The 27108-nt window shown below is 47.3% G+C and overlaps 1 protein-coding gene and 1 long non-coding RNA gene across 2 annotated transcripts; one reads left to right on the top strand and one right to left on the bottom strand.

The window, feature by feature from the left end:
- Window positions 1–111: 111 nt before the first annotated feature.
- On the top strand, window positions 112–25738 carry LOC133351582 (disintegrin and metalloproteinase domain-containing protein 9-like). The gene is made up of 23 exons (XM_061566897.1): window positions 112–340; window positions 2899–3026; window positions 5085–5161; window positions 7232–7301; window positions 7928–8004; window positions 8328–8559; window positions 9212–9277; window positions 9836–9910; window positions 10801–10979; window positions 11992–12073; window positions 12540–12676; window positions 13189–13360; window positions 14167–14256; window positions 14979–15174; window positions 15383–15491; window positions 15884–16058; window positions 17000–17080; window positions 17646–17751; window positions 19158–19251; window positions 19980–20052; window positions 20215–20300; window positions 20428–20509; window positions 21969–25738. The coding sequence occupies exons 1-23, from the start codon at window positions 214–216 to the stop codon at window positions 22011–22013; spliced, it is 2559 nt and encodes an 852-aa protein (XP_061422881.1). The 5' UTR covers window positions 112–213; the 3' UTR covers window positions 22014–25738.
- Window positions 12701–27072, bottom strand: LOC133351585 (uncharacterized). The gene is made up of 4 exons (XR_009756198.1): window positions 26855–27072; window positions 16772–16841; window positions 15996–16144; window positions 12701–13377 (listed from the first exon to the last, which is right to left on the bottom strand). It is a non-coding gene; the product is annotated as an uncharacterized LOC133351585 (long non-coding RNA).
- Between the last annotated feature and the right edge of the window lie 36 nt (window positions 27073–27108).

Below are 27108 nucleotides of genomic sequence, written 5' to 3' on the forward strand. Positions count from 1 at the left end.
TGGAGGTGGGGAGTGGGGGAGGGAGGGAGTGGAGGAGGGAGGAAGCTTTCCATCTGGAGAGAGAGGGAGAGGGAGGAAGAGAGAGGGAGGGAGGAAGAGAGAGAGGCATCAGAGTGGTTCCGGGAGGGAGGGCCCCTCCCACCCGACACTGACCCCGGTTGAACTCCAGACCCCGGCGGCGGCTGCTGCTGCTGCTGCTGGACCCACCTCGCCATGCCGAGGCGGGAGCCGCGCGGCGTTTCGCGATCGGCAGTCGCTCACACGACGCCGCTGTTCGTCTCCTTCCTGCTGCTGCTGCTGCTGCTGTGTCTCGCCTGCTGCTGCTGCCAGCCCGTGGCAGGTAGCGGTAGTGGTGGTGGTGGCGTCGTGAGCGCAGTGAGCGTGGAATCGTTGGCGAGTGGGGATGCCAATGAGCTCGGAGGTGACCGCACGCCCCGCGGCGTTCCTCTCGGCGTTGCGTCGAGAGCTGTTGGTGATGGTGGTGTTGTTGATGATGTTGTTGTTGATGTTGTTATTGTACGGTGTTGTGCCATTGTCTCGGTGGGGAGCGGTCGCGTTGCGGGTTTGACTTCGGCTCACGGCTGCCAACGCCGGTGACGATTCTCTGAACCGGTCCCTGGGCCTCCTCCCCTAGGTCGACTCGGCCTCAAATGAGTACCCGGTGCGTAAAAACATCGCCACTGGGGAGACAAAGGCGGTCGGGCGTGGTGCTGGCCACCCACCCCCTCGTGTGCCACAGTGCCGGCCTTCATAGGCGCTGCTGCTAGCTAGCAGCACTTGCCCCAGCAGTCTGTTGTAGGCTGCACGGGGGATCTTTGCCTTTAGCTGTTTCGTGCCATTGACCAACTCGTGGTGGCAATCTTATATCCGCTGCTAGATGAATCACATATTCGCTGCTGGATAAAACTCGTACCTACCGCTAGGCAAAGGCTTCCTCCGCGGTGTATTTCCCTGCTGTGGCCGCTGACGTGGGTATGACTACACAGAACTAACATTTTGTTTTAAATATGACCGGGTAAGGCGTAGTGCCACTGAGCTACGGCGCTCTTATTCAGAAGCGACCTCGCCATCATCACAAATGACGGCGCAACGAAACGGCTCATGTCCGGAATCAATCTTTACCTTTAGACCTGGAGGAATCCGATGAGCCATGAAGCTCTTTGATTTCCACACAGACGTCCATCGTCACATCATCATCCCTGCTACAAGCGACGTGTCCCGTCTGAGCAGCAGATCTGAAGTGCCTCTACACTCGATTTGTCCTCTCCACGCCGCGTCTCGTTTTAGTTGCCCGCAGTTTTAACTAAACTCGGTGTGACATTTCTAGCGTGCAATCCGTCCAACCCTCTCGTTTCTTTGTGCACTTTCCAAACTTTCGTACCCATTTTTATTTCAAAGTGCCCAACGTTTCTCGTTGGTATTTAATGTGTGACACGTGGTATGTGCGCATGGTCGACTTCTTTCGCACCGTACCTAGCCACCCGTGCTAATCGTGGGTGCGGGGGATGAACAACAAACGAGACTAAAAAATGCAGTTCTTAACGAAATGAGTTTTCAAACTAGATTTTAAAGCTCCACTGGCTTCCCAATATCTGAAGGAAGAGCGTTCCAGACGGCCGCAGAAGCGCATCTGACAGCGCTGCGTGATGGTAGATATATCCCAGTGCATCAAGCTACATCAAACGTTACCAAGATTTGTCAAATGTAGTACTGTACTTGTTTTCTGGTGTCAGAGTCGTTATATACATAAAGTAATGGCAAGGAACTAGAGGAGTAAGATGGAAAGACTTCACGGGGAAGGCAGAAAAGTGAGGCTCAAGAGAAGTACGGGCGAAATAAAAGTGGCGTAAAAGATGTTTACGAAACTGAGCAGAGTTCTCTGTCAAGTGTGATGATTAAAAGGAGTATCACACCATTGTGCACGAGGATGAACGTTTTGAAATTGGTGAATATTACCCGCACTGGGATATAGATTAGAAACATAGTTATTGGTAAATACAATGGAACAAAAGATGAAAAGTAGTCAAACAAAGAGATGCATGCTGGGAATTACACTGAGAGACGGCAAGAAGAACACATGGATCAGAGATAAATTGCAAATTATGGATGTCATAATTTCCTGCACCTTCGATTAGTACGGTTGGCTTCGTACAGTGCGAAAGAAGTTCAACATACGTACGTCATATTGAATGTGAAGACAACTAATTGGGTTTGGACACATTTCTGAAAATGTTGATGGCCAATAGACAAGCCTGGTGACTGAATGGCAGCCAAAGGAGGTAATGCCTAGAGGGGATGGTGAGATTAGCTCGTGCGCAGGAGCGAGATGGAGTATGGCTTCCTCGATACATTATATAACTATAATAATAGGTTCCCCCCCACTTTTTTCTGGCAACAAAACTGAAACCTTTTAACTACAATACCTGCGGTCAGAATGCAGATGACGCCAAAAGGCGCACAACTTAAAGACAACGCACTATCAGAGTAATGAGGCCTCCTTTACCAGTACCAAAATATAACCGTTTGAGACTAGGCTCTAAGAAAAGCTGTCTCTAGTGTGGACCAATCAATTTCAAGGACAATGCATACATTATCAGAGTGTGTTTTTTGTTTGCATTCTGACCGCAGGTATTGTAGTCAATGTAAACATGATTCCTTGTTAAAAGGTTTCAGTTTTGTTGCCAGAAAAAAAGGAGAAAAAACTATTATTATATTTTGGTACTGGCAAAGAAGCCCTCATGATGTAAATTATAGAACTATCCACATATTATATTGGCCTTTGAAACATCGCATAACGATCCTAAACCTCGAAGTTGGGAAAGTTCGCTTTTGGAGTCCGTAACTGAGTTCGACTGTGCTGGTAGAAACATCTGTAAGCATTGACTTTGATGTGAGCAGGTGCTGAAGTTGGTGAGCGGATGAACTCCCAGGGCTTGGTGACTGGGGAACCACAGAGATGGGACGTCACGGTTCCATACCGGCTCATTGGACGGGACAAGCGGGAGGTCACGGATGCCACCGCGCGGGTGAGTTTGACCTTCTCCTGCAATCGCTAGGGCCTAGCACAGGGGTGGGAAAGCTACGGCTCAAAGCCGCATGCGGCCAACCACCTTTCAATGGCCCGCGATCAATATTTAACCATCACTGCAAGCAGCTTTGCTGCACTAATCGGGCACGAGAGGGGGACATTGTTTAAGCTGACAACACACTGTATTCTAATTGTAGTGCACTCAGTAATTTCTGGAAACAAGTGATTGTGGTGTTTGTTAAAGTGTGGCCTGCCAGCGGTATCTGAAAGTAAAATTCGGCCCTCGGTAAGGAAAAGGTTCCACACCCTTGGTTTAGGGCTTCTAAAAGTCCAGTGCCCATGACGTTCCACATTTACCGTTCTAATCCAGATATACAGTTGCACATTTTGTCGCTACACACTGCACAGTCGAATGATTGTTAGTACGTACGGCTCACGTGACGTAGAGAACTGCGATTCAAATAAAGGCAGAGTGCTTATTTGCGTGTGTCTACCGTGTGTAGACAGATTTCATTTCCTCCGAGAAAAGTGATAAAAGTGATAAATGTGGTAAGGTAAGAATCCACTGTGGCTCCAGTTGTGGAAAAAAACCCAGCGTGGTCCGTTTCCTTACTCTAATGGGAGTTTCCAAGAGAACGCGCGCTGTTGCTTGCATTCTAATCGAGTCATCAAATCAGGAATTGAAAAATAGCGTGAGAAGAAAAATTAGTGCAGGTCCAAAAAGACCATGTTTCATACTTCACACAAAAACATGGATAAGAAGTCCTCGGCCTTTGTGCATTATGCAAAAACCCATCAGCAGTTCCCCAAAGTACTGCATTGTGATTCTTTATCAGTGTTTCTCAACTCCAGTTATCGTGATCCCCCCCCCCCCCCCCATACGGCGTTACAAATATCAGGTGCGTGCAGTATGCAGTGGCTTTATTTGCAAATGAATAATTTAAATGATTAGTACAGTACCGTATTCGCACAAAGGTAAAGTGTTGGGGGGGTGGGTTGGGGCTCTGAGACTGGAGTTGAGAAAGAGGCTCGCAGAGGGGACTTGCGTTACTTCCCAGTCGAGGCTATTAAAAACCACAGACATCTTTGATAAGATGTTGTGAGATAAAGTGTGGGCACACACACTTTACTTTTTCCTAGCCATTCATGTAGGCCATGAGAGTGGGCTGGAGGCTCTTAAAGGATGATTCATTTCACAAACCACAAGTCCTCTTATCTTTTAGACAGACTGTGCATCGATTCAGCAGGCTGTGTGGTCAGGCTTGTCCAAACTTTATACCGAGACCAAATATTATTAAAGTTAAGTCAATTTCCAGAGCATTCCAATGACATCACTGTAGCATGAGTGCAGTCCTTTTTAATATCACGACTGTAATGTTTCTATAGAGTGTACCTGGCAATCACCTAAAATAAATTTATGTTGTATTTTTAGGTTTTTTCGGTAAAGTCACGTAAGTAAAAAATAAAAATTAATAAAAGTAAAATAAAATAAAAATCACGACGTTTCGGAGGCAACACAAGCTTCCGGCACGATAGCTGTATCACTTGATACAGCTATCGAAACGTCGTGATTTTATTTTATTTTTATTTTACTTTTATTAATTTTAATTTTTTACCTACGTGACTTTACTGAAAAAACCTAAGAATATGAATCATTGCAGTCACGAAAGCTTCAAATCTAAAATTCATGTTGGACAGCCCAGGACAAACATCCTGCGTACATGCCTGCAAGATAGCGGCTATTTCTTTTTTGGGTTGTATCTTCAAAGTGGGCACAGCTGTGAGAAACACACCCATGCCTTGAGATATGCATGCCTTTTTGCATTTTATTTAAGTAATATTGATCCTTGTTATTAATGATTATCTGATATCGTTTTGATGTGCCACTATTACAGGTACATTCTGAAATTATCCACAAATATGAAGTTGTCGTTTATGGATTGATTGCTGGAACTGTGGGCACTGTATATGATCTTTGTGGCAGGCTGCTGCAGAGCAAAATATGCCGTGAGGATGACGTCGTTTACAATTATTCTATTTCTTCTTCCCTCCTTAGGGACGGCACCCAGAAAGGGTTCGATACATAATTGAGGTGGAGGGGACTCAGTACATCTTGTCTCTTCGACGCAACAGGTTTGATGTCGTTTTTATTGACCAAACTGTTTGGTTAATGTGGAAAATGCTGAATGATCTGGCTGTTTAACTTGCTCAGCACTGCCGATGCACGCTTGGCATGCAGAGTATTGTGTCAAGCAGGGATGTAACTATTTATCAATGGGGTAAGGAATAACAAGGGCACATTACTCTGTAACAGTGACCTACAAAAACGTCATGGACATCTTACATATGTAGTGACTGACTCAGAGACACGAAGAGTAGGAGGCACTCTGTTTATTAAACGGCCTTAACAGTTCACACTTGGTAACTACGGCTCCCAGTCAGGACAGCCGGTAGACTGCCTGACTGGCTACGCCAAGACGGTGAAGAAGGTGATGGCGGTGAAGACTCCAGCAGCAGTGCGACGGGGATCCCACTCCAAACGACAGCCACGAGCTCCCCTCCCGGGGCCCCTCTTATACTGTCTCTCTTATTTCTGGAACCTTCTAGCGGGTTCTCACTGTGCCCCTTCCGTGACCTTTCCCCTACATCCCTCTCTCTGGTCTATCACGTGGCCTGCTGTCAGCCAGGGCTGCTGTAGCTGCAGATCCCCTTCCCTGCCAGCAGCCAGCGCTATGCTGCTAAGTGTCCGATTCTATGTCACTACACATACGTAAAGACAAAGATCCTCCATATTAGCTTAAGACTGTTGGGGCGAGTGCTGTTAAGCGAGCACCTATGAAGGCCGGCACGGCAAAACGAGGGGGTGAGTTCGAATCCCGCTCACGGCCACCAACACCAGTGACGATTATAATCGTCACTGGTGTTGGTGGCCATGAGCGGGCCAAAAACACCAGTCATGGGCCTCCCCTAGATCGACTCAGCCTCAAATGAGTACCTGGTGTGGTGTGTAAACCTCAATACTGGGGAGACAAAGGCGGCCGGGCGTGGTGCTGGCCACCCACCCCCATGTGCCGTTTTGGCCTTGACAGGTGTTCGCTAACAGCACTTGCCCCAACAGAGTTTTACACGCTTTGTTTTTGCATGTGTGTGTGAGAACTCTGCACGTGACCGTAGTCGTTAGCGAGCCACAGCACTCTCCCCCGCAGCACTTAGTGTGTAGTGGCACATGCTGATTGAAATGTTGGTGTTTTTCCACCAGCTAATGCAAAAACACTCCTGATAGAGCATTGTTTTGCATCACTTTGTCTTTGCACAAGTGTCAGCAAAACCAACGATAAGCCTTGCACACAAGTGGATATTGGCACATTTGCTCATCCTCAACTCTAGCAGCAACAGATGAGATATTGTACATAGCTGCCTGGCCATATCAGAGTTCATATGAGAAAGATGAGACTGCATTGCTCTCTAAAGCCCTAGTTTGTATTTACCATATTTTAGAAAGATGCATTGCCCATTATGATGCTTGTGCCAATTCACTCAATCTGAGATTTGAGGGATGGTGCGGAGAAGCACAGTGGTTCGCGTATTGTGCTAATAGCCCAGCTATCATGAGTTTGATTCATCACTTCGCTGTGGCCATATCTGTGCCAGGCCTAGGTACCCCATTAAGCCACCCCCATATGACCAGTGTGGCGAGGTATGGTCAAACAAACCCCATAACCGAAAGGCAAAGGGAGAGGGACCTCATCCATGAGTGGATTGATAATAGGTTGTATACTATTGTTTGTTTAAGACTCCATGAATTGCCACAATTAAACATTACTATTTAATTGAGCCAAGTTTTTTTGTCATTGCGGTGTGTGTAGAATGTATACTGTCTGTATTGTTTCCATGAACCTTTGGTGTGTACATGTACCAATCACATGCAAAGTATTTCATAATTAATCCCCTTTATTTTATGAGGAAAGTCTCTTGGTTTTTAAGATTTTTCAGCAGGGTGTTTTGCATTGGGATGTTTTGTCCGTTTCATTTAGTGGGAGAAAACTCATGCAAAAGAGGGGATAACCATGCATTTTGCCACAGACGGACTGAATAATCCACTTCTATACAGCCGTCTCCTGGACTTTTTAATTGATTTGTCATGAGCATAACAGTTCATTTACATCTCGATTAATGATGTGCGTTTTGTGTGTGCTTGTGCAGTTTATTGTTTTCGGGAGATGCCGAATTTTCACGCCTCGTCAACTCCAACAATGTCCACGGAAACAGGAGCGTAAGTGTTTTGCAATTAATTTTAATAAGTAGTCGAACATTATTTAACAAGGGAACCGACAAGATGGCTTTGGATGTTTCTGCCACTACGCTTATGGTCTTCATTGAGTTGCTTTATTTTGTCCGATTCAGTATAAATGTCTTTATTACAGTAACAATTGCTACTTACTACAATCATACTGTAATTAGAGGTAACTTTGGTAACAATTATATAGAGCCACATCTGACATCATTGAATAATCAAACTACACGACAATGAGGCGTAACGTTATGCCTCGTTAACCGGCCAGGTGGCTCAATTCTCGGTTGGGGGTTGACCGAGCCCATCATCCCTCCAGGGTCGATAAAATTGCGTACCACTTTTTTTGGCGACCTCAGTAGTGTTTATCCTTTAGACAGACTCAAAACTGGGCAGAGGTATTGAGCAGGTATTGTGAGATGTAACTATAATCACCATCATTACCGGTTACACTTTGTCCACTGCGAAGGGAAGAGCCACCCACGCTCCCCACATTACTTTACGAATCTATGAATTTGTGCTCCCCCCACCCCGTCCGCCCAAACCCCTCCTGTCAATCTGCTTCGGCCTTTTTTCTTGCCGATGCCACTGTCCTCTGGCTGTTGCAGGAGCACTGCTTCTACCAGGGCCACGTCGAGGGGCACAGGGGCTCCGCCGTGGCTCTGAGCACCTGCCGTGGGCTCAGGTGGGTGAGCCACTGCACGGCACGGCGTTTGGTCGCGTGAATGCGCCACTGTTGCGACCAGCAATCCAGGTGCCGGTCAGTTGTGTGTAGAGAATTTTTTTTTTAAGAGCGAACACCGCTCAACAACTTTAGAGTAATGAAGGTTCCTGTTATACGAGGCATGTGACCCGCCCATACTTGACATCTGTCAAAGAGTGCTTCATAGCTCATCGGATTCCTCCAGTCTAAATAAAAATCCTGAGTATAGCAGCCTCTAGTGGCTGCCACTGTGTGCCTAATTGCGCTTCTGGTCACCTATGGCCAACCGGTCCCTCTGCGTGCAGGGGCCACTTCAGCATGGGGGACGTGAGTTACGGGGTGGAGCCGTGGGGGGGGGCAGGCGTGGCGGGGGAGAGGGTGGGGAGCCTCCACCGCGTCTTCCGTCTGAGCGACGCCTTCCCCGCCTCGAACTCCTCCTCCTCCGCTTGCGGCGTCGTCCATTCGGAGGAGCCCACGCTGCACCACGACCCAGCGCTGGAGCCACTCGGGGGCCAGCAGCAGCAGTTCCACTTCCGGGTCGGTCACGCTGCCAGATCCACTCCGCTCCGCCCGTGACTTCACTTGGTCCACGTGAAGTCACGGACAACTAGGAATTGCATGAGTGTGTGTATTGTGGAGAGCGGTAGTATCGTGGTTTTAGAGCACTGTGCTACACACCCGGTGGCCGTACTTTGATTGCCTACCACGGCTAACATCAGTGGTGTATATCTGAACTGGTCCTGGGCCCCCTCCTAGGTCGGCTTAACCTTAAATGAGCCACCTGGCGTACTGGGGAGACGAAAGCTACCGTGCCAGCCTTTTTCCTCGGTGCTCGCTTAACAGCACTTTCTCCAAACAGTCCGTCTGGCTATATGTGGGATATTTGCATTTTTATCGTGGGTACGACTCAAGTAGGTTTTGGTTAAAATTGCAGTGCAGTTATATACAAAACGTCGTCATCGGCAAGAGCCCGATACAGCACATCGCTCGGCTCGGATGACGGGCTATCGCAGTCCGATATGGGGGTGGGGGGAAAGACGGGATCCGCTGCCCCAACCGAGTGAGGACATGATGTCGGGGAGAAAATGAAGATTTAAATGGGGGAGTGTAACCGACCCGAAAACCACGGGCAGAAGGGGGTCATCGGTGAGTTTTAACAACAGAACGGTGTGCGGTCGTTCCCCTGCAGAGGAAGCGGAACGTGCTGCCCAGCACACGCTACGTGGAGCTTCTCTTCGTCCTGGACAACACCCTGGTAAGTGGAAACTGGCACCTCTATGAATCAATGGCGAAATGAGCAGCCATTTTAAAATGTAATGGACATCGGATACCCGGCCTCAAAGACACGTAGCTTGCCCCACCTTGAGGAGGTGATGACTTCGGGGTGCTTGAAACAAACACATTTTGATTCGCACGCGTGTAAATTGATGATTTATTTCATTATCATTAGCCATGATCACTTCACTGTTGGATGAAGGATTCTCCAAGCCCACCCCGCACGGTCCCATTGAGCTCCTGCCCACGACGAGAAGACATCGCTTCCTCGCCGCGGTGGATATCCATTGGGGCATGCTCTCTCCCCTTTAGCTGCCACTCCCATCATTAGTTTTGTCTGCCAGCCATTAACTAATTTATAAAAATGATCATCGTAGCTATGTTTGTATTGCCTACATGACCATTGGCTGGGGCCCGCTTCAAAACAATATGACAACAGGGGGAGACTTCATCCAGCATTGGATAGATCTTGGCTGCTGACGACGATTATGATATTGATGATGCCCTGTTCTGATGTTGTGTGCATGCGTGACCGTAGTACACTGGACAATATCAATCCAACAAGACGTTGGCAGTTCACGACATGGCCGAGCTGGCCAACCTGGTGGACTCGGTGAGTCATGAGTGACTGGTCACCGCTTCTTTCCAACTCGCCCCTGCAGCTCGATAGACTCTTGAGAGCGCAAGGCTGTCCCCTTTGTATCGAGGGCCAGATGGAATAACACGTCGTCAGGAAAACGAGGTTTCGATGGATCGAGCAGTTTACCAAGCTGGGCGTTACAATGGCAGCCAGAAGTTGGCAACCAATGGGAAGCCCAAAAGCCACGTGGTTAAAAACTGTAAGAACAGACGTTGAGGTACGGTTGCCAACTCCGCATCATCTGAGAAATTTGGCAGAAAATAAATGATGGCGAAAGATGGTATTGTCTCTGGACGACCAGTGTGAATTTCGTCACTGAAATCTGTGTCTAGGTATATTGGTTACTCATTAAAATAGAAAATTATAGATTTAGACCTAAACTGTGAATACATGAACGCTGGTTACGACCTCGTGTATGCAGTGCGATGATGAGCATGTATGTGTATGTGGGGAGCGGCGGTGTCGTGGTTAGCACACTGCCCTACGAACCCGACAACCCGATTTTAAAGCCGACATTGGTGACAAATTTCTGAAGCTCCCGTAGGCCAAAATCAGCCTTAAAAATTAGTATCTGGTATCGTGTGCAGTGGGTGCCCCATTGTATCAGCACCGGGGAGACAAAGGGGGCCGGCCTTGGTAATGGTCATGCACCCGCTCGCGTGCCGTGCTGGTCTTAATAGGTGCTAGCTAACAACACTTGACCCGACAGTCTGTTGTATGTACACATGTTGAACTTATTTTGCACCATACGTAGCCAACCGTGCTAATCGGAGGTGTGGGGGAAGGACAACAATATTAACACTAAACACTGTGAAGGCTTCACGGGGGGACTCCATGTGGCGGCGTGCGTGTGCGCGTGGCAGTATTACCGCGTGCTGGACATTCGGGTGGTGCCCGTGGGGGTGCACGTCCTCTCGGCCCAAGAGGAGGCGGCGGTGATGGCGGAGGGTGACTCGGCGGGGACCGTGCTCGGAAAGTTCCTCAAGTGGCGGGAGAGCAACCTGGACTCGATGAAGCGGCACGACAACGCCCAGCTCATCACGTGAGCCTCGCTGCGGCGGCACCACCGCCGCCGTAGGATCAGGGAGACCTGGAGGAGGCAAAGCTGCCCCTCACCTTGTCGAAGGCTCGGCTCGGCCCTATCTTCTAAATGCTCCTCCGATTCGCGTGGTTGGCTACGTGCGGTGCGCAAGAAGTTCCACATAGCGTACATACGTCAAGTGAAAAGATAAGTTTAACACACAGAATTTCACGACCAATATTATTTTTTTGGATTTGATCGCGGACATATAAAGTGTCGTTAAACCTGCCACACCGGTGTGCTGTACGAGTAACGAACTGGCACGTTTTATTCACGCAACACACCTTACTAATTGGCTGTCGGGTGGTGGCGGGTTTAACGACACATCTATATCTACGCGATCTCACCCAAACAATCCCTCCATTGTCAAGTCAAAAGATGTCAGCGGAGTGTTTTAAAACCAGTCGCAATGAGCCATGGGCGTCAGAGCCTTTCTTCGTTTTAGACGGGGTGAGAGCGAGAACAATGCATGACAAAACCAGAAAATTATTAAAACATGTTTAAAATGTGTGTCGGCCCCCCTCCCCCCGAGTTTTTGTGACAAGGTCACAACAGGGACACATCCTCCCCCCCCTGCCCACCCATTGCCAAAACATTGTGGTTGACAGCTGTTCACTGATAAATCCTCCCATCGATTGGATGAGTTACCATTGTTTAGCTTTGTGATTCGATTCGGGAAGAGATGCTTTTTTGTCTCGTTCAGATTGCCTCGATGGTATTGTTTCTGATGCAATGCTTTTTTCCCATCTCATTCGTATAGTGTTGGCGTACAAACATAACACCGGCGTTTATTTTGCACGAATTATAAATAACCGATTCGCACACGCACAATGTGGTGTGTGTAAGATGAGCGTAAGACTCAATTACCGATTGGTCGATAGATGTCGTTGCATGCCTGCTACGTGTGTCTGAGTCGGTGACCCGTAAACGTCTTTCGCGAGCGGTTAAACCGATCGTTCTTTTGTGCCTGCAGCGCACGGCAGTTTCAGAGCATCCTGGGCATGGCGTACGTGGGAACGGTCTGCCTACGAGCAACATCTGGTGGAATCAACACGGTAAGTGGCGTGAAGCAAGGCAATGACCCAACGTTGGCATGTGCTTGGAACCGTTGGACCAATAGCAAATGTTGTAAGCTGTGGGACTCAGTGGTGGCCAGCAGAGGACAGTGCAGCGAAATCCATTATTGTATTGTGCGTGTGTACTGCAGTGCAGCGGTTTGCGTGCCGCGCTACGAACACGGCGACCCGAGTTCGATTTTTGCTCACGGCCAACACCAGTGACGATTATCTGAACCGGTCCTGGGCCTCCACTAGATCGACTCAGCCTCAAATGAGTACCTGGTGTGGTGTGTCAACATCGCCACTGGGGAGACAAAGGCGATCGGACGTGGTGCTGGCCACCCCACCTCCTCGTGTGCCATGCCAGCCTTCATTAGGTGCTCGCTAGCAGCACTTGCCCCAGCATTCTGTTAAAGCTATTCGGAGGAACTTTGTGTTTTGCGTGTGCTTGTGTAAATCACAGCTGGTGGGGAGCAGTGTGCTGATGACGGCGTCCGTGCTGTCCCACGAGCTGGGACACAACTTGGGCATGAGCCACGACGACAATCGCACCTGCAGCTGCGCCGCCGAGCACGGCTGCATCATGGGGGCGGTCATGGGGTAACTAACACCTGACAATAATGATGAGCTTTAAAATCATTTATTGAGCATCATTAATGCACATTGCATCCAAAAACACTGTAGGGTTCATAACGCGCGCAGTTTTCACACACGCGCAGTCGCATCTCCGACCTCCTGCGTACCCAGCGAGGGAGATAATATCTTTCCACGACTTTAGCTGGATGTGTGGGGAGTGGTAGTGTAGTAGTTGGCACGCTGCGCTATGAACCCGGCGGGCTAGAATTCCATTTCTGCTCACGGCCAACATCAGTGACAATTATCTTAACCGGTCCTGGGCCTCTCCTAGGTTGATTCAGCCTCGAATGAGTACCTGGTGAGGTGTGTAACCATCGCCACTGGAGAGACAAAGGCGGTCGGGCGTGGTTGTTTGCCACACCGCCCCATCGTGTGCCGTTCCGGTCTTCATAGGTGCTCCTCGCTAAAAGCACTTGCCCCAACAGTCTGCTAAAGGCAACACGGGGGGGGGGTCTTTGCGGTGCGCCATCGCCCAGGTCGCCACCGGCGACGGTGTTCAGTGGCTGCAGCGCGGACGACCTGGAGGGGCTGGTGAACGGGGCCACCTGCTTGCTGAACGTGCCCAAGGCGGACGAGGCCTTGCGCCCTCCCGTCTGCGGGGACAAGATGCTGGACGCCGGCGAGGAGTGCGACTGCGGCTCCCCCGAGGTGAGGCGGCCGCCCGCCTGGATCCAGTCATTCATTCCACGAGTCACTCATTTGTTTGTACATTTGTTGTTATATGGTGATTTATTCGTGTATCTGGACATTAATTAATTTGTTAATGTGGTCGTTCATTGGTTTCAGGCGAGTGCTACCTGTCTTCGCTGACATTATTTTATTCTTTGTCATTTTTAACACGTCTTTGTAGGTGCTCACAAATAGCACTTGTTCCACCAGTCAATTCTGGCTATACGAGGTTCTTTGTCGTGGAGCAATAATGGTGTAGTGGTCAGTGCTAACAACTCGGTGACTGCGTTCGATTCCCGCTCACAACCAATGAATAGCTGAACCAGTCCTGTGCCTCCACTAGGTCGACTCGGCGATAAATGTGTACTTGGTGCAGCGTATAAACATCAGCACTGAAGAGACAAAGGCGACCAGGGGTGGTGTTGACCACGTCACCTCTTCGTGTGCCATTCTTACCTTAATACTACAGGGTGCTTCAAATATTTCTTAACACTTACATGGGACTATCGTTTTCAATGGAAAAAGAACGTATAATACACTGTAACATGATAACAAATGTGATGTTAATAGCTTCAAAAAGTCAGTCTGCACTGGTTTGCCATCATTGTCGACACGTGCCTGGAATCTTCTCCAGGTGGTCTCCAGAGCCCAGAGGCACATTTCATGTGGTGTTGTTGCAAATTCCCAGAAGTGTTAACATTTTTATGAAGCATCCTGTAGTTCACTACAACAGCACTTGTCCCCACAGTTCGTTGAAGGCTATATGGGTGACCTTCGTTTTGCAGGAGTGCGACAACAAGTGCTGCGACGCCCGCACCTGCCGGCTGCGATCCGGAGCGCGCTGTGCCTACGGCTCCTGCTGCAAGGACTGCCAGGTCAGAGGTCGTTCCAGTGAACAGCTTCACGATTTCCCGGTCGTACGTGTTAGACAAGACGTGGTTTAATCATACCTATAATCGTCAAGTGGGCTTTTACTCTTGCATATAAGTCGGTCAACTGCGGGGTCGGAGCTCATCATGCCGTGCAGGTCATCGGGGATGTTTGACCATACTTAGCCATGCTGATCAGTGCACGGGTTGGTGAATGCCCGGAGCATAGCAACACAGTGCAATAATGGAATTGTCTGCACTGCGCAGAGAAGGAAAGGAGATGGCAGTATGTATGTAGAATTTCTGTTGCACCGTATGGTAGAGCAAGGCAGCAATGGAAACTTCATAGAGAAGTGGCAGTTGGTTATAATAGGCAGGAGGAAACGAAGGCCTTCAGCCTGTACCTAGATTGGGAAACGGTATCGAGAGTGTGGAGAGCCAGGAGAAACTCTAGAGAGGGAACTACAACAAAGAAGGGGAGCGGCCTCCCATTTGAGCATATGTTAAGGTTTTGACAGAGGGTGTCGGTTGCTTGAAGGGTAAACACATGGAGGGGAATGGCGTTCGATGAGGGTTGATTTGGTGGGGTGATATATGGCAGAGATGTTGTGCATCATTTGGAGATAAAATGTGAGGGTAATGTGGAGGCCGCAGATGAGACGATCGCTGTGACTGAATGGAGATATGACGAAGGCACATGTTTGTTGTGTTGGCTGCGCCGCTGGCAGTTTGTGGGCCAGGGCGAGGTTTGCCGAGCGGCCCAGGGCGTGTGCGACCTGCCCGAGTTCTGTTCCGGCTCGGCCGCCTCCTGCCCGGATGACTCGTTCCTGCAGAACGGCCACCCCTGCCAGAACGCCGCCGCCTACTGCTACAACGGCGTCTGCCAGACGTACACGTCGCAGTGCGAGGCCATCTGGGGCCCCGGTGGGTAGCCCACAGCCCTCGGATCCACTCCCGCACCCCAAGCCAACCACAGGCCAAACTGTGAATGTTGTTTTATACTACTTTGTGTACTGGCCAGTTGTCTTGGCTTTGACCCCCTAGTCCAGTTTTCCTAAATCATTGTGAGATGTTTGTTTTGAAAGTCGCAATAGAAACAAAATGGTGATGTGATTTTGATTGAATTTCTCAGAATCAAATCCTGCTTCTGACGAATGCTTCTTGACCGTCAACACAAAAGGAAACGAGTTTGGCAACTGTGGAACGGTCCCCAGCGGCAAGTACAAGTCCTGCTCCCGCAAGTGTGCATCTCACCTACTCTCTTATTATTATTATTGTTGTTTTTCGTCCGTTTCGTTGGGGCAACACCTACACGCCACTGACGTTATCTTCCTTCCATCGCGTGGGCTCCTGGGCAGCAATTAAGAGATTATCGTGCATAGGTCGGTCTGTTCTCAGATGTTATGGAGCTAGTAAGTATTTGGTCTTCCAACGTTGCCTTTTCTCATCAGGGGACCCCTGTAAGGCGGTTTTTGGCCAGGCCTGATGAGCTTGTGATATGGCTATACCATTTTAGTTTACTCTTGCAACAGTAATTACGATATAGCAACGTACATTCACTGTTTGAAAACACTACACATCTCTGCCTCTTGTGGCCCCAAACTGGACATTGCCGCTCCCTGTGCCATGCCAGGGACGTCAAGTGCGGGAAGCTGATCTGTGAGAGCAAGAGCAATCAGCCGCTCATCGGCCACACGCTGCCAAACTTCGCCTTCTACGGCCAGTGCCGGGCGGTGGATTACAACCTGGGCAGCGACGTTCCCGACCCGGCTCTCGTGCAGTCCGGCACCAAGTGTGCCGACGGCATGGTGAGTGAAGCGTGCGGGGGGACGAACGCGGCAGGAAGCCCACCGAGCGGGGAGGCAGGTTGTGAGCAGTGTCTGCAGCAGAAGCCCTGGGGTCGGTTGAGGAATGACAGAGGTCGTTTAGAGTTCACGGCCAGCAAATGTATGTAGAACTTATTTCGCACGCACACTGTACATAGCTAACCGTGATAATTGGAGATGCCGGGAAGGACAACAAGCTAAACAAAGCATTGGGAAGAGCTTTTTCGAATAATGAAGGAAATGGATGTGGAAAGCCCGTATGGTGAAATTTTTTATGAGATTTGCTTATGATAGACAAACCCCAGAATGATTATATATATACACCAGTTATTGCTTACATCAATGGACAGCCTGGCTAATACATTTTTGATCATTTTGGAAAGCTGATCTGGAGTAGATTAAACAGAACTGGAGCCAGTAATTAAATTTACATTGTGTGCCCGTATGGACATTGTGATCATTTGCTGGCAATTGTGATTGGTCCAAAACTCATTAACTTTTCGTCACATTAGCTTGGATCATATCAGCAGTGTGCATCATTTACTCTGGTCTTTTTATAAACCAGGTATTTGCAAAAACTTTCAAATGTATGTTGGATTGGTAGAACAGTTAGGTAAGTCTGTGTCGCATGCATTTAGAAAGCTTGTGATTGGTGGGGTCTTTTTTTGGATGAGTAGTTCATAAGATAGCTGTACCTTTGGATCAGTCCCATTGCACATACTTGTCTTGGCCACATCACCCATCGTATGTACGTAGCCAATCGTGCTAATGGGAGGTGGGGATGGGGGGGGACAAGAAACCAAACAATTCAACGTAATTTCCGCACTCATGCTAGAGATGTGTAACATTCTACAAATGAGCTGTTGTCCGTGGATAAAGCTGTAATAGCGTTTAACCTTTTGACCATTTAACCTTTGTTTCAGGTGTGCTTCAATCAACAATGTCAAGACGCAAGAGTATTAAACTATTCTATTGACTACACCAGCGAATGTAATGGCCATGGGGTAAGAATATATGTTGTTATTACTCGATACATACAGTCAGCTCCCAATGGGTCAAAAGTGCCACTGTGGGGCATTTTAGCCAATTTTAACCTATTGGGCATGGGGCTAGTGGCAACACAAACTCGGCTTGAAATTGGTGACCGGAGTTCAGTTTGGTTCCTGGCCACAGTTGGTGACATGACTTTGGTTCCTGTGCACAGCAAACATCAGTAGTGAGGTGCTATCTGACCGTTATTATTATAAGCAAAACCTTTCAAAAAAATTCGTTTAAATCGAATTTTAGGTGCCAAAGGGAGTAATTGGACATCTGACTATTGGACATCTATGAAAGAGCTTTATAGCTCATTGGATTCCTCCAGTATAAATATTCGGATTCCGATTATGAATTTCACAGCGGTCGTGTAAACCGTAGCAGTGCCCCCATCGCAGTGGGCATGAGAGATTGAAGCTAGCATGCGAGTCGAGGTACTCGCTTTATTCTTTCGCAGGCGTGGTTAATCCGCAAGCCGCGGATAATCAAGACCTAACCCTTCGTTTTGTTCGTTGGTGCCCATATACGTCGCAGCAACACAACAACCGCAAGCACTGCCACTGCGCGGAGGGATGGGCTCCGCCAGACTGCTCCTCCACAGGATGTGGAGGCTCCGTCGACAGCGGCCCCACCTGCAAGAGTACGTTGGGTTTTTTTTTACTTCACGCGCACGTTTAATCCAGGAGAGCCTCACGACTTTTTTTTTTAGGATGACCCCCAGTGGGGAGAGGAGGCGAGGGCAGGTTGATGATTGATGTGAATAATCTCATTACAGCAAATTGTGGGGTCGTTTTTTTAAAGTCGGCAAACCTGGACCCCGACGCGCAGGCATTCGATGGCCTACTCTTGTGAATGATGTCTACTCTTGAAAACGAATTTCTCTAGATTGACATTTTTTTCTTTAGAACTGCTTTGTTTAGTTTGTTGTCCTTCCCCCGCACCTCCAGTTAGCACAGTTGACTACGTACGGTTCGAAAAAAAGTTCAACATATATGTCAGGGGATCTTTAACGTCTGCTGTGAATCAGACGGCGCACGTTATGACGGTTATTACACACCGCAGTAATAATCAGGGTGGCCGCTGCATTCCAACCCTGACTCTATGAAACACGCGGCAAATGTCCTACCACAAAGGACATGTCACCACCCCAAAGTAAGTGGGCACATGTGTAAAGTTGACGGCGCGTTTTTTACGATTCTTTTGAGCTCCGAGCACCGAACCAGCACTGCTAAGAGGCTGGGTTCACACCAGAGGTCGCAAACGGGTTTTGATTCCTTACCCGTACCCGGCCGCACCAGGGTCGCAAATGGGTACCCGTACCCGACCAGGTACGGGTACCCGTTCCCTACCCGTACCCTACCCGAAATGAGTGACAAACGGTTACTCACCAGTGACTCACAGCCTATCCGTATCCATACCCGACCGCACCAGGGTCGCAAACGGGTACCCGTACCCGGTCGGGTACGGGTAGCCGGGTATCGGGTAGGGTACGGGTATCACGTACCCGATTGCGACCTCTGGTTCAAACCCAGGTTTTCAGCTGCCCGCGATTAAACCGAGTTCTCATCTGTAACAAACTGACAGTCTCAGGCCGGTCGCCTTTGACTTCCCAAAAAAACCTTCACGTTCAAGTTGATTCTGCACCATATCTCGCTATTTTCAAGCGCTGAGAATTAAAATGTTGGTTTGATTGTTACGGGATTAAAGTTACTCGTATTCAGTGCAGGTGGGAAAGTATTGCCTCCTCTACTGTATGGCCCAGAGCTCACTTCACGGGATCTTAGAGGTAGCTCTATGATATCCACTTCCGTGGGCAGTTCTCTAACATGGAGGGTTGTGCTGCTCTGCGAGTGATGTGAAAGGATACTTCATTTAATGACATGCAAGAGCGAACACGCAAGAGCGAACACTCAAAGAAGGCGCTTTGTTGCCTGTTCTAAGCTGGGAGCACGGTTTCATCTCCTCTGCACCAAACTGCCGCAAGGCAACACGTGGCTTGTGGTTGCCGAGTGATGCGCATGTTATTTTTTTGCCATTTGTTTCCAGAGCGCAGCAGGCTGTGGCCGCTGTCCGTGACGCTGCTTATCGTTGGAGGAATAGCCATCTACCTTTACAGGAGAAATTACAGCAACAAAAAAAGGTACTCGTTTGCCCTCCTTTCGTCCGCTTGCAGTTGCTATCGCAGGGCAAATATACACATCACTCAGCCACCCGTTTGTGCTCACGTGCTCGTGAACTGCGCGCACACAAATGGAGGAACAGAGAAGGGGAAGACAGAAAAGCAGGTGGCTGGACAAGGATGGCACAAGAAGTAGAAGAGAATTGTTAAGATTGAATGAAAGAGAATTAATGGCTAAAGAAAGAGGGCCATGGTGGACGTTCGTTTGGCCCCATTATCGTCAATGAGCTGACGGAAGGGACAGATAACGACGACGATGATGAATCGTACACTCATCATCAGTGACAACAAAAATGTTTCCCCCTGCTGAAAATGACCAACTGGGGTGCTGGAAATTCCACTTTCCCATGTTGGCGCCCAGTCTGTTTTTACAGGATTTACCACTGTTGATGACCCACAAAATGGTGGTCACTTTATCGGCCCGCGGAGGGAGGGATGATGGTCCAAGTCGACTTCTCCAAATCAGGATTGTGAACGCACGTGCTCCCTCCCTTGGCTGCCATTGGTCTCCATCACTGGCCACTTACAAGGAGATAGAGGCTCCACCGTGTAATAATTAGTATTTGTAGTAACGATTCGAGCCTGCTTATTCTTAGCAACCTGCTGTCTTGGCACAAGTACACTGGCCACACAGCTAGCTGTGTCTGTGTGATGACATGAAATGACCCTGGTAAATGTTTATGCTACAGATCTCAAAACAATGCTCAGCAGCTTAACCCAGAACCACCTGCGGGGTCTACCCACGCACCGCAAAAACCTTGGGTGAGTCTCCACTTTTTTTTCAACTGCTTTCCAACTATTGTTAATGGTCTCTGCTGCCAAAAAAGCGAGAGTCTCTCTGCTGTTCACGAGTGTGCCTCAAGTGTCGGAGTGAGATCACATGAGTGTTACGTTTGTAAGTTGACACTGAGTGTGCGTGGCCAGAATGCACCAGCAGCGCCCGCGGACTGGGACAGCCACCCCTCGACCACGGGACCATCTTGGGACGACCCTCCCAGCCGCCCTCCCAGGCATGCGGTCCAACCCCGTACACACACACTCAGACGTGTAGACTCACAGTCCGAGCGTTTCGCCATTCCTTTTGAGACGGCAACAACCTTGCTCACGAGTACGCTCGATCCGCGTGCGTGTTTGCAGACCCAAGGCTCCCGCGGTTGGAAGTACAGCTAACGCGCACACTCCCAGCCAACCGTACACAGTGCCCGACTACTGGAGCCAGGTGAGACATTGATTCAATATCGGCATGGTCTACGTCAACTTAAAAGCACACATTCCTGGACACGAGAACGACATTGATTATGGCATCATAAGCTTCACATTAAGTGATAGCTACTATTCGATTGACTTTGGTATTTGAAAATAAAAATGTAAGCGCAATACAATTTATTAATGTTTATTTGTCTGAGCAGAGGCCATGATTTCTTACTCAAATGAGCATTGGAAGTGGTGCCGTCCTGAGCTAGTGGTGGAAATTCCACATTTCTCTGGTGGGGGCCCAGTCTCTTCTTGGGACAACTGTTGACTTCCCCACAACAGGGTACTCATTTTATGGACCACAGAAGGGATGATGGTCTTAATGAATCTCCCAGTCTTGTCACCGAGTCATCTGGCTGGAATATATTCTGCTTCACCCTAAGTGCTAAAATTCCATCATGTAATGATCACCACCGCTGGGCTTGCGCTTAGCAGTATCAATGGATAAACAACAGTCGAATGGCAGGTGTGGTGGGGTAAAGTGTGGGTACTCTTACCACTTCAAAACACTTGTGGCCAACGTTGAATAATAGGCCGATATACCCATTGGACAGTGATGAGAAGGAAACTGGCACTATTTGGACACACATGTAGGATGGACAACAACACTGAAAATTTTGTGTGTTGTTGTTGTTGTTCGGAAAAATGGAAGGAACCAGAACGAGAGGAAGACCTAACAGAGAATGGCTTGATGACAAAAGACATTGGTGCCGGAAAGACGTGCACTTCTTGAGCATATTGGCACAACATTTTGATCTAAAGCTTTCGTGACTGTAGGGATTCATATTCTTGGTTCTTTCGGTAAAGTCACGTAGAAGGGAAACAATAAAATAATAAAAAAAATAAAAAATATAAAACAATAAAATTCTCACGATGTTTCGACTGCAACACAAACAATCATCAGGTGATCATCAGGTGATGAAGATTGCTTGTGTTGCAGTCGAAACGTCGTGAGAATTTTATTGTTTTATATTTTTATTATTTTACTGTTTCCCTTCTACGTGACTTTACCGAAAGAACCATGAATATATATTGGCACAAGACAGAGGAAGGTGTAAACAAATGAGCAAATGTGCAGTGGGCACCTAGGCGCTTTCTGCCCGTGGAGTGTAATCATTATAGCCATTAGAGGGGCTGTCTCAAGTTCACTCTCGTGGTGGCCTTGCCATCAGCTGTGGTGCGAGCAAGCGATTGCAGAAATGTGCAACGCAAAAAACAACGAGGCTCTCCTTGATAACACCCCCATAGGAAAAATGGCATGCTCCACCATGGCAATCAAGTTAAGCATGGTCTGTTAGAAGGCCTAGCAGTACAGTATATGCGCGAGTCCACTATCTATGGCGGAATATCCAACGCTACAGGGAAAGAGTGTTTACCGTAAATGTATGTTTTAATGCATTTTTTTCTACTTTTAATGTAAACAGGCTTCGGATGGTGACATTTCAAGTGGACCTTTGAACAAGTACTGAATATACCCAACGTCGCCTCTGAAAATGCCTACAGTTAACTGTAATTGACGAGTGACTGACAGCACTTATCACAGTAGTGGGGACTGATGCATCACCTACGGATCACTCCTATCAGTTCGGGTCGTGCTGCGCATTGTTCGATACCATGTCCAAGTTTTGGCATCGTAGCACAACTGCAAAAAACCTCCACACACGTCTAACTTTTCATTCAAGACTATCATCAACGTTGATTAGAAGCTTTCGTGACTGCAGGAATTACTCTTTGGTTCTTTCGGTAAAGTCACGTGACTTTACTATCATCAACGTTTTCAACAGCGTACACATTCTACCTGTCATCCTGTTCACGTTGTCCCGTTCAGAAGACGACATTTGCATGCTTATTCTCAGAAAAATATATTTATCCATATTTCAATGTTTTTAAAAGCGTACATAGGCTCTCTCCCTAGCATATGCATGTTATGACTGTGACAAAAATTACTCGCGTTGAATATTCTCTTATACCTCTTCTACTGGACAAACGAGCCATGCCAGGGCTGTGCCAAGCCAGCCTGGCACAGCTCAGAGGCACCAGGTTATTTCCCAAACAGAATCTGGAATATGTATTCATACTGGAGGAATCCGATAAGCTATAAAGCTTTCTCTTTGCAATGTCCAGTCGGGGCGGTAATAACTTTATAACAAAACAAAAACACGACAGGAGTGCAAAGTATGGGAATGGTAAACAAATCACTTAAACATATACAAATAAGATGCCATTATTTTTGTCTCTACCAGGTAAAGCCCACTGAGATATTTTTTTTATAGAAATAACCTGGCCACAAATGATAGCTCAACCAGGGGCTAAGCCGTGACTACTGAAGTTACTCGCAATGAACCAGTTATGATCCACATAGTTATACCTCTACGCAGCTTCCACTGCGTTATCTGAAGTCAATCTTCCAATAACCTTGCCATTGGGGATAGCGTAGCACGGTTTTGGTTCAGGCTCAGCACGGCAAATCGACAGTGGAAAATTAAACATACTGTGAGGGCCCACCCTGGCTTGGCTTGGAGGTGTCAGTGGAAAAAAGGGTATGACTGCTATTTGCTTCTCAAATAGTACTGGGGAGGCCTTCAGCCAATTGTTGATGACCCTTGAGGTCACATACGTTTTAATGCAATATTGTGTTTTTAAAGAAATACTGCACGTTTGCAACAGCTTGCTTAAATGCTTTAGAAACAGACCATATCTGTAAATGTTTGCGTACAACTGGGTGTATATTAATTGCAAAATGACCAGTAGCTTTCCCTTGTAACATGCATACAAAAACCAGTGGCGTAAGCAAATAATTGCAGGGCTGCACCTATACTTGGTCTGTAGAAAATACAACGACAAAACTACCACACAATTGGTCAGAAGAACAGGGTCAGAGATTGGTTGAACAACCTCCTGTGGGAAAGTCAGGGTGGGGAATTGGAATTCATCGACCCAAAGAATAATTGGGGGAAAAAAACTTGAGACAGATTAGCTTGCAGTTGCTTCAGCATGGTGGGAATACTTAATGGAAATGCATATATGTAAAATTATGTGAGAGCCGCAACTTTTGTCAATTACTCGACATGTGATCTGGTAAATGGGCCGAGCTGTATAAATCACGCAACGCACCTCATGGTAGATCATTAGATAATTCTGTATGTCTACAGTTGTGGAATTTTAGTGTGGAAAAAAAATAGAATTCCTATATTTCTGTGGCTTATGCATGCCACTGGTAAAAAAAAATCATAGTTGAAAAGGTTTTTTTTTAATCAAGTGTGCTTACCACATTGTTGGTTACAAGATACTGCATATACAGTAGACGAAACTGTGGCTTAATTTCGAACTGAAAATGTTCAGGGTCAGACCAGGATGTGGCATGTGATGAGTAGCCACAGCCAAAGAGATCGGTATACTGGATGTGGTGAGTCGGATGCAAAAATATTTTTCGGGTCACCCACCTGGGCAGACCTGGTTGAATATAAGCCCTGGATAAAGCACTTAGTGAATTACAAATAAATAACGCTCGCGATACTTAAATCCTATCATGCGGGTAAGAATTGTTAATTTATGAATCACACAGATTATATGTAAATGTTAGATTTATGTTTGTGGGCGAACTAGATTGAAGACAAACGATATGAAGCTATTGAAATTAGACTAATTTATTTCATGATTGAATCAGGATCCCAAATAATGACGCGTGGGTGGAAGGTTAATCATTAAATTCCTAAAATACAATCAGGGATGACAAGCCGCTGCACTATCAAGGCGAGTATTTACATTGTGCACATTAACCTGGGAGGGTTTTTTGCAATTCTACAATCATCGAGTTTCTGAGGGCAAGTGTATTAAAGCAAGTACATGGTAGAATATATAGCATGCACTGCTTGCTAAGAGGGACGAAGCAATGCACCCCTCTGATTAATGTAGTGACACTTTACGTAGAGAAATTTATTTTGTATTGAGCTTTCTTATTTTTTAGTACAAGCATTTATTTATATTCCCCGAATTTGCTTTGCCGTGTAAATATAAACCTAGTAACTTTACCTTATTAAATAGCAAACGCTCAGAGCCCAAGTAATCTTAATCATATTTCAACTACAATGAATGATCACGTGTATATTTTAAAATAAAAATGTATAGCCATTTGTCCATGCACTGCTGTAGCATTCCTGTGTACATATGCAGAATTATTTCATAATGCGCAGAAACTAGAAATGTATGTGCTCGGTCTTCAATGAAGTACAATGACTTTCCTTATATTGGCTGAAAATAGCTTTCCGTGGTGCCTTACAATCTACTTCATGTATGTGCACGCATTGCAATTCCTAATAACCAGTTAAATAAAACTTAGGTATTGTAGCATTCATATTACCTCGACTTGCCAAGTTAGGCATGTAAATAAAATAAAATCATTATACATGAATGGGCAGGAGGCATATTTTGAGGAACTGATGAAGCACTCCCGTGGCAGATTAGAGAGCTGCTCTGTTATTTATGATTTTTCGGTATGGGAGGCCTGAATTATTATTATTATGGGAATGTGACCAGTGCTGCCAGGTGAAACATTTCAAAACCCCTACGTGGACACTACAATGGAGCAAATTACTGATTCATCACCACGTCCCAGCCCTTGCCATTGTAGTGCACGGATAATGTGTCGCGTTGTGTGATTTAGATTTATGTCCATATGTATTGTTTGTGAAATCTCAAACTAGTTAATTTACACGTGCGCTTGTTTTATCCAATCAGAAAACGCAATTAATGCTGTTTACAATGATTTGTTTTAATTAAGTGGAATGGTGTGTTACTGTATATGCATTTTGGCACAATGAGAATTGGCAGCATATAACATGTACATTACATACATTAGAAAATCATAAATAGTAATGTTTAAATTATACACTCATTCCGTGAGTGTGAATGCATTTGTGCAGATGTACATTCAGTTTTAAAAGCCATGTCTAGTCATTTGTATTCGCTAATGCATTTTTTACCAAGGCAAAAACCGTGCCTTATTTTTTCACAATGTGCAAATTGCAATAGGAAAACATGTTATTTCCTATAATATCCCGTAGTTCCAGACTTTTGAACAGTGGACAAAAGTTAAACATTATAAACCTCGTCTATGTCAAGATTCACAGCAAAAATATACTTAAAAATTGTTTCATTAAAGAAAGTGATCCACCCCCAAGCGGCGTTTGCATTTTTTTGCATCACTTATATTGCATGTGTTGTGAGCATTGCAAATACATTCCCGAAACACTTGCAGCAGTTCCCAAGGTATGGACAAAACAATGTCAGCACCACGTTTCAAAATGAACGAGGCACCTAATAGATTGTGGGAGACCAGACCCATTCACACATGGATTGAGCCTCACTCCAAAATGTCACTTCTGGCCATTATCTGGAGACGTTTTGGGTTTCAGCGAGTATATGTTTGCAGTAATTATATAAAAAAAAACATCGGAATGCAAGTTTGGATAGAATTCCCGAATCACTTCCGTCGCTGGTTGTGGATGAGCGGGGGAGCAGCAGCAGCCTCTGCTTAGCGCCACTCTCCCGCAAACTCAGCACAAAGGCCCCCCCTTACCCCCCCCCCCCCATCGTTCATCATTCCTTAGTCCCCCCCCCATCGTTCATTCCTTAGTTCCCCCCCCCCATCGTTCATCATTCCTTAGTCCCCCCCCCCCCCATCGTTCATCATTCCTTAGCCCCCCCCCCATCGTTCATTCCTTAGCCCCCCCCCCCATCGTTCATCATTCCTTAGTCGTCGTCCCCCCCATCGTTCATTCCTTAGTCGTCCCCCCCCCCACATCGTTCATCATTCCTTAGCCCCCCCCCCCCATCGTTCATCATTCCTTAGCCCCCCCCCCCCCCATCGTTCATTCCTTAGTCCCCACCCCCCATCGTTCATCATTCCCTAGCCCCCCCATCGTTCATCATTCCCTAGCCCCCCCATCGTTCATCATTCCCTAGCCCCCCTATCGTTCATCATTCCCTAGCCCTCTCCATCGTTCATCATGGACCTCATCGCCCCCCACTGGGGGGTACTGATGCCCGCACGGCAGAGCGACGCGCTGAGCCGCAGCTCCCCCTCCCCCTCATGGGGGGGGCGCTCCCGCATCGTCGTAAAAAAAATCATTATTCACGATCTTTATTTATAGTGGAGGAATCCGATGAACGATAAAGCTCTTTTTGCACAGTTGTCCACTAGGGGCGGGTCAGAACGTTACAAAAACACGATCGGAGTGCAAAGTAAAGTAGTAAATAAATAACTTAAAAAACACACAAATAAAATGCAACTAGATTTTTTAAATCTTACCAGGTAAAGCCCACTGAGCTATTAGCTTCTTTGATTGTGATGATAACAATCGAACAACAAAAAAAAACACTTCTGGATGGAATTCCCAAAATCGTTTACAGGAACCCGAGCCGGCTCCGTCTCCTCTCGGATCGATAGCCTCAAGGTGCACCTGGCCTGGCACCGGCGCCGCGGTTGATTTCGGTTCAATGGGCCACGCTCCCCACCTCCACGTTTAAATGCCCCAGCCAGCTGATCGATAGTTGCCATGGTTG

The sequence above is a fragment of the Lethenteron reissneri genome, chromosome 38 (assembly GCF_015708825.2).
Source record: "Lethenteron reissneri isolate LAM-NWPU_2019-01 chromosome 38, ASM1570882v1, whole genome shotgun sequence".
In the NCBI taxonomy this organism is placed as follows: Eukaryota; Metazoa; Chordata; class Hyperoartia; order Petromyzontiformes; family Petromyzontidae; genus Lethenteron; species Lethenteron reissneri.

Excerpts from the sequence above, each read along its gene's own strand:
- LOC133351582 (XM_061566897.1), top strand. The coding sequence starts at position 214 with ATGCCGAGGCGGGAGCCGCGCGGCGTTTCGCGATCGGCAGTCGCTCAC. Across the intron at positions 9,911-10,800 it reads TGGCCAACCTGGTGGACTCG|TATTACCGCGTGCTGGACAT; the intron begins GTGAGTCATGAG and ends TGCGCGTGGCAG. Across the intron at positions 10,980-11,991 it reads GACAACGCCCAGCTCATCAC|CGCACGGCAGTTTCAGAGCA; the intron begins GTGAGCCTCGCT and ends TTGTGCCTGCAG.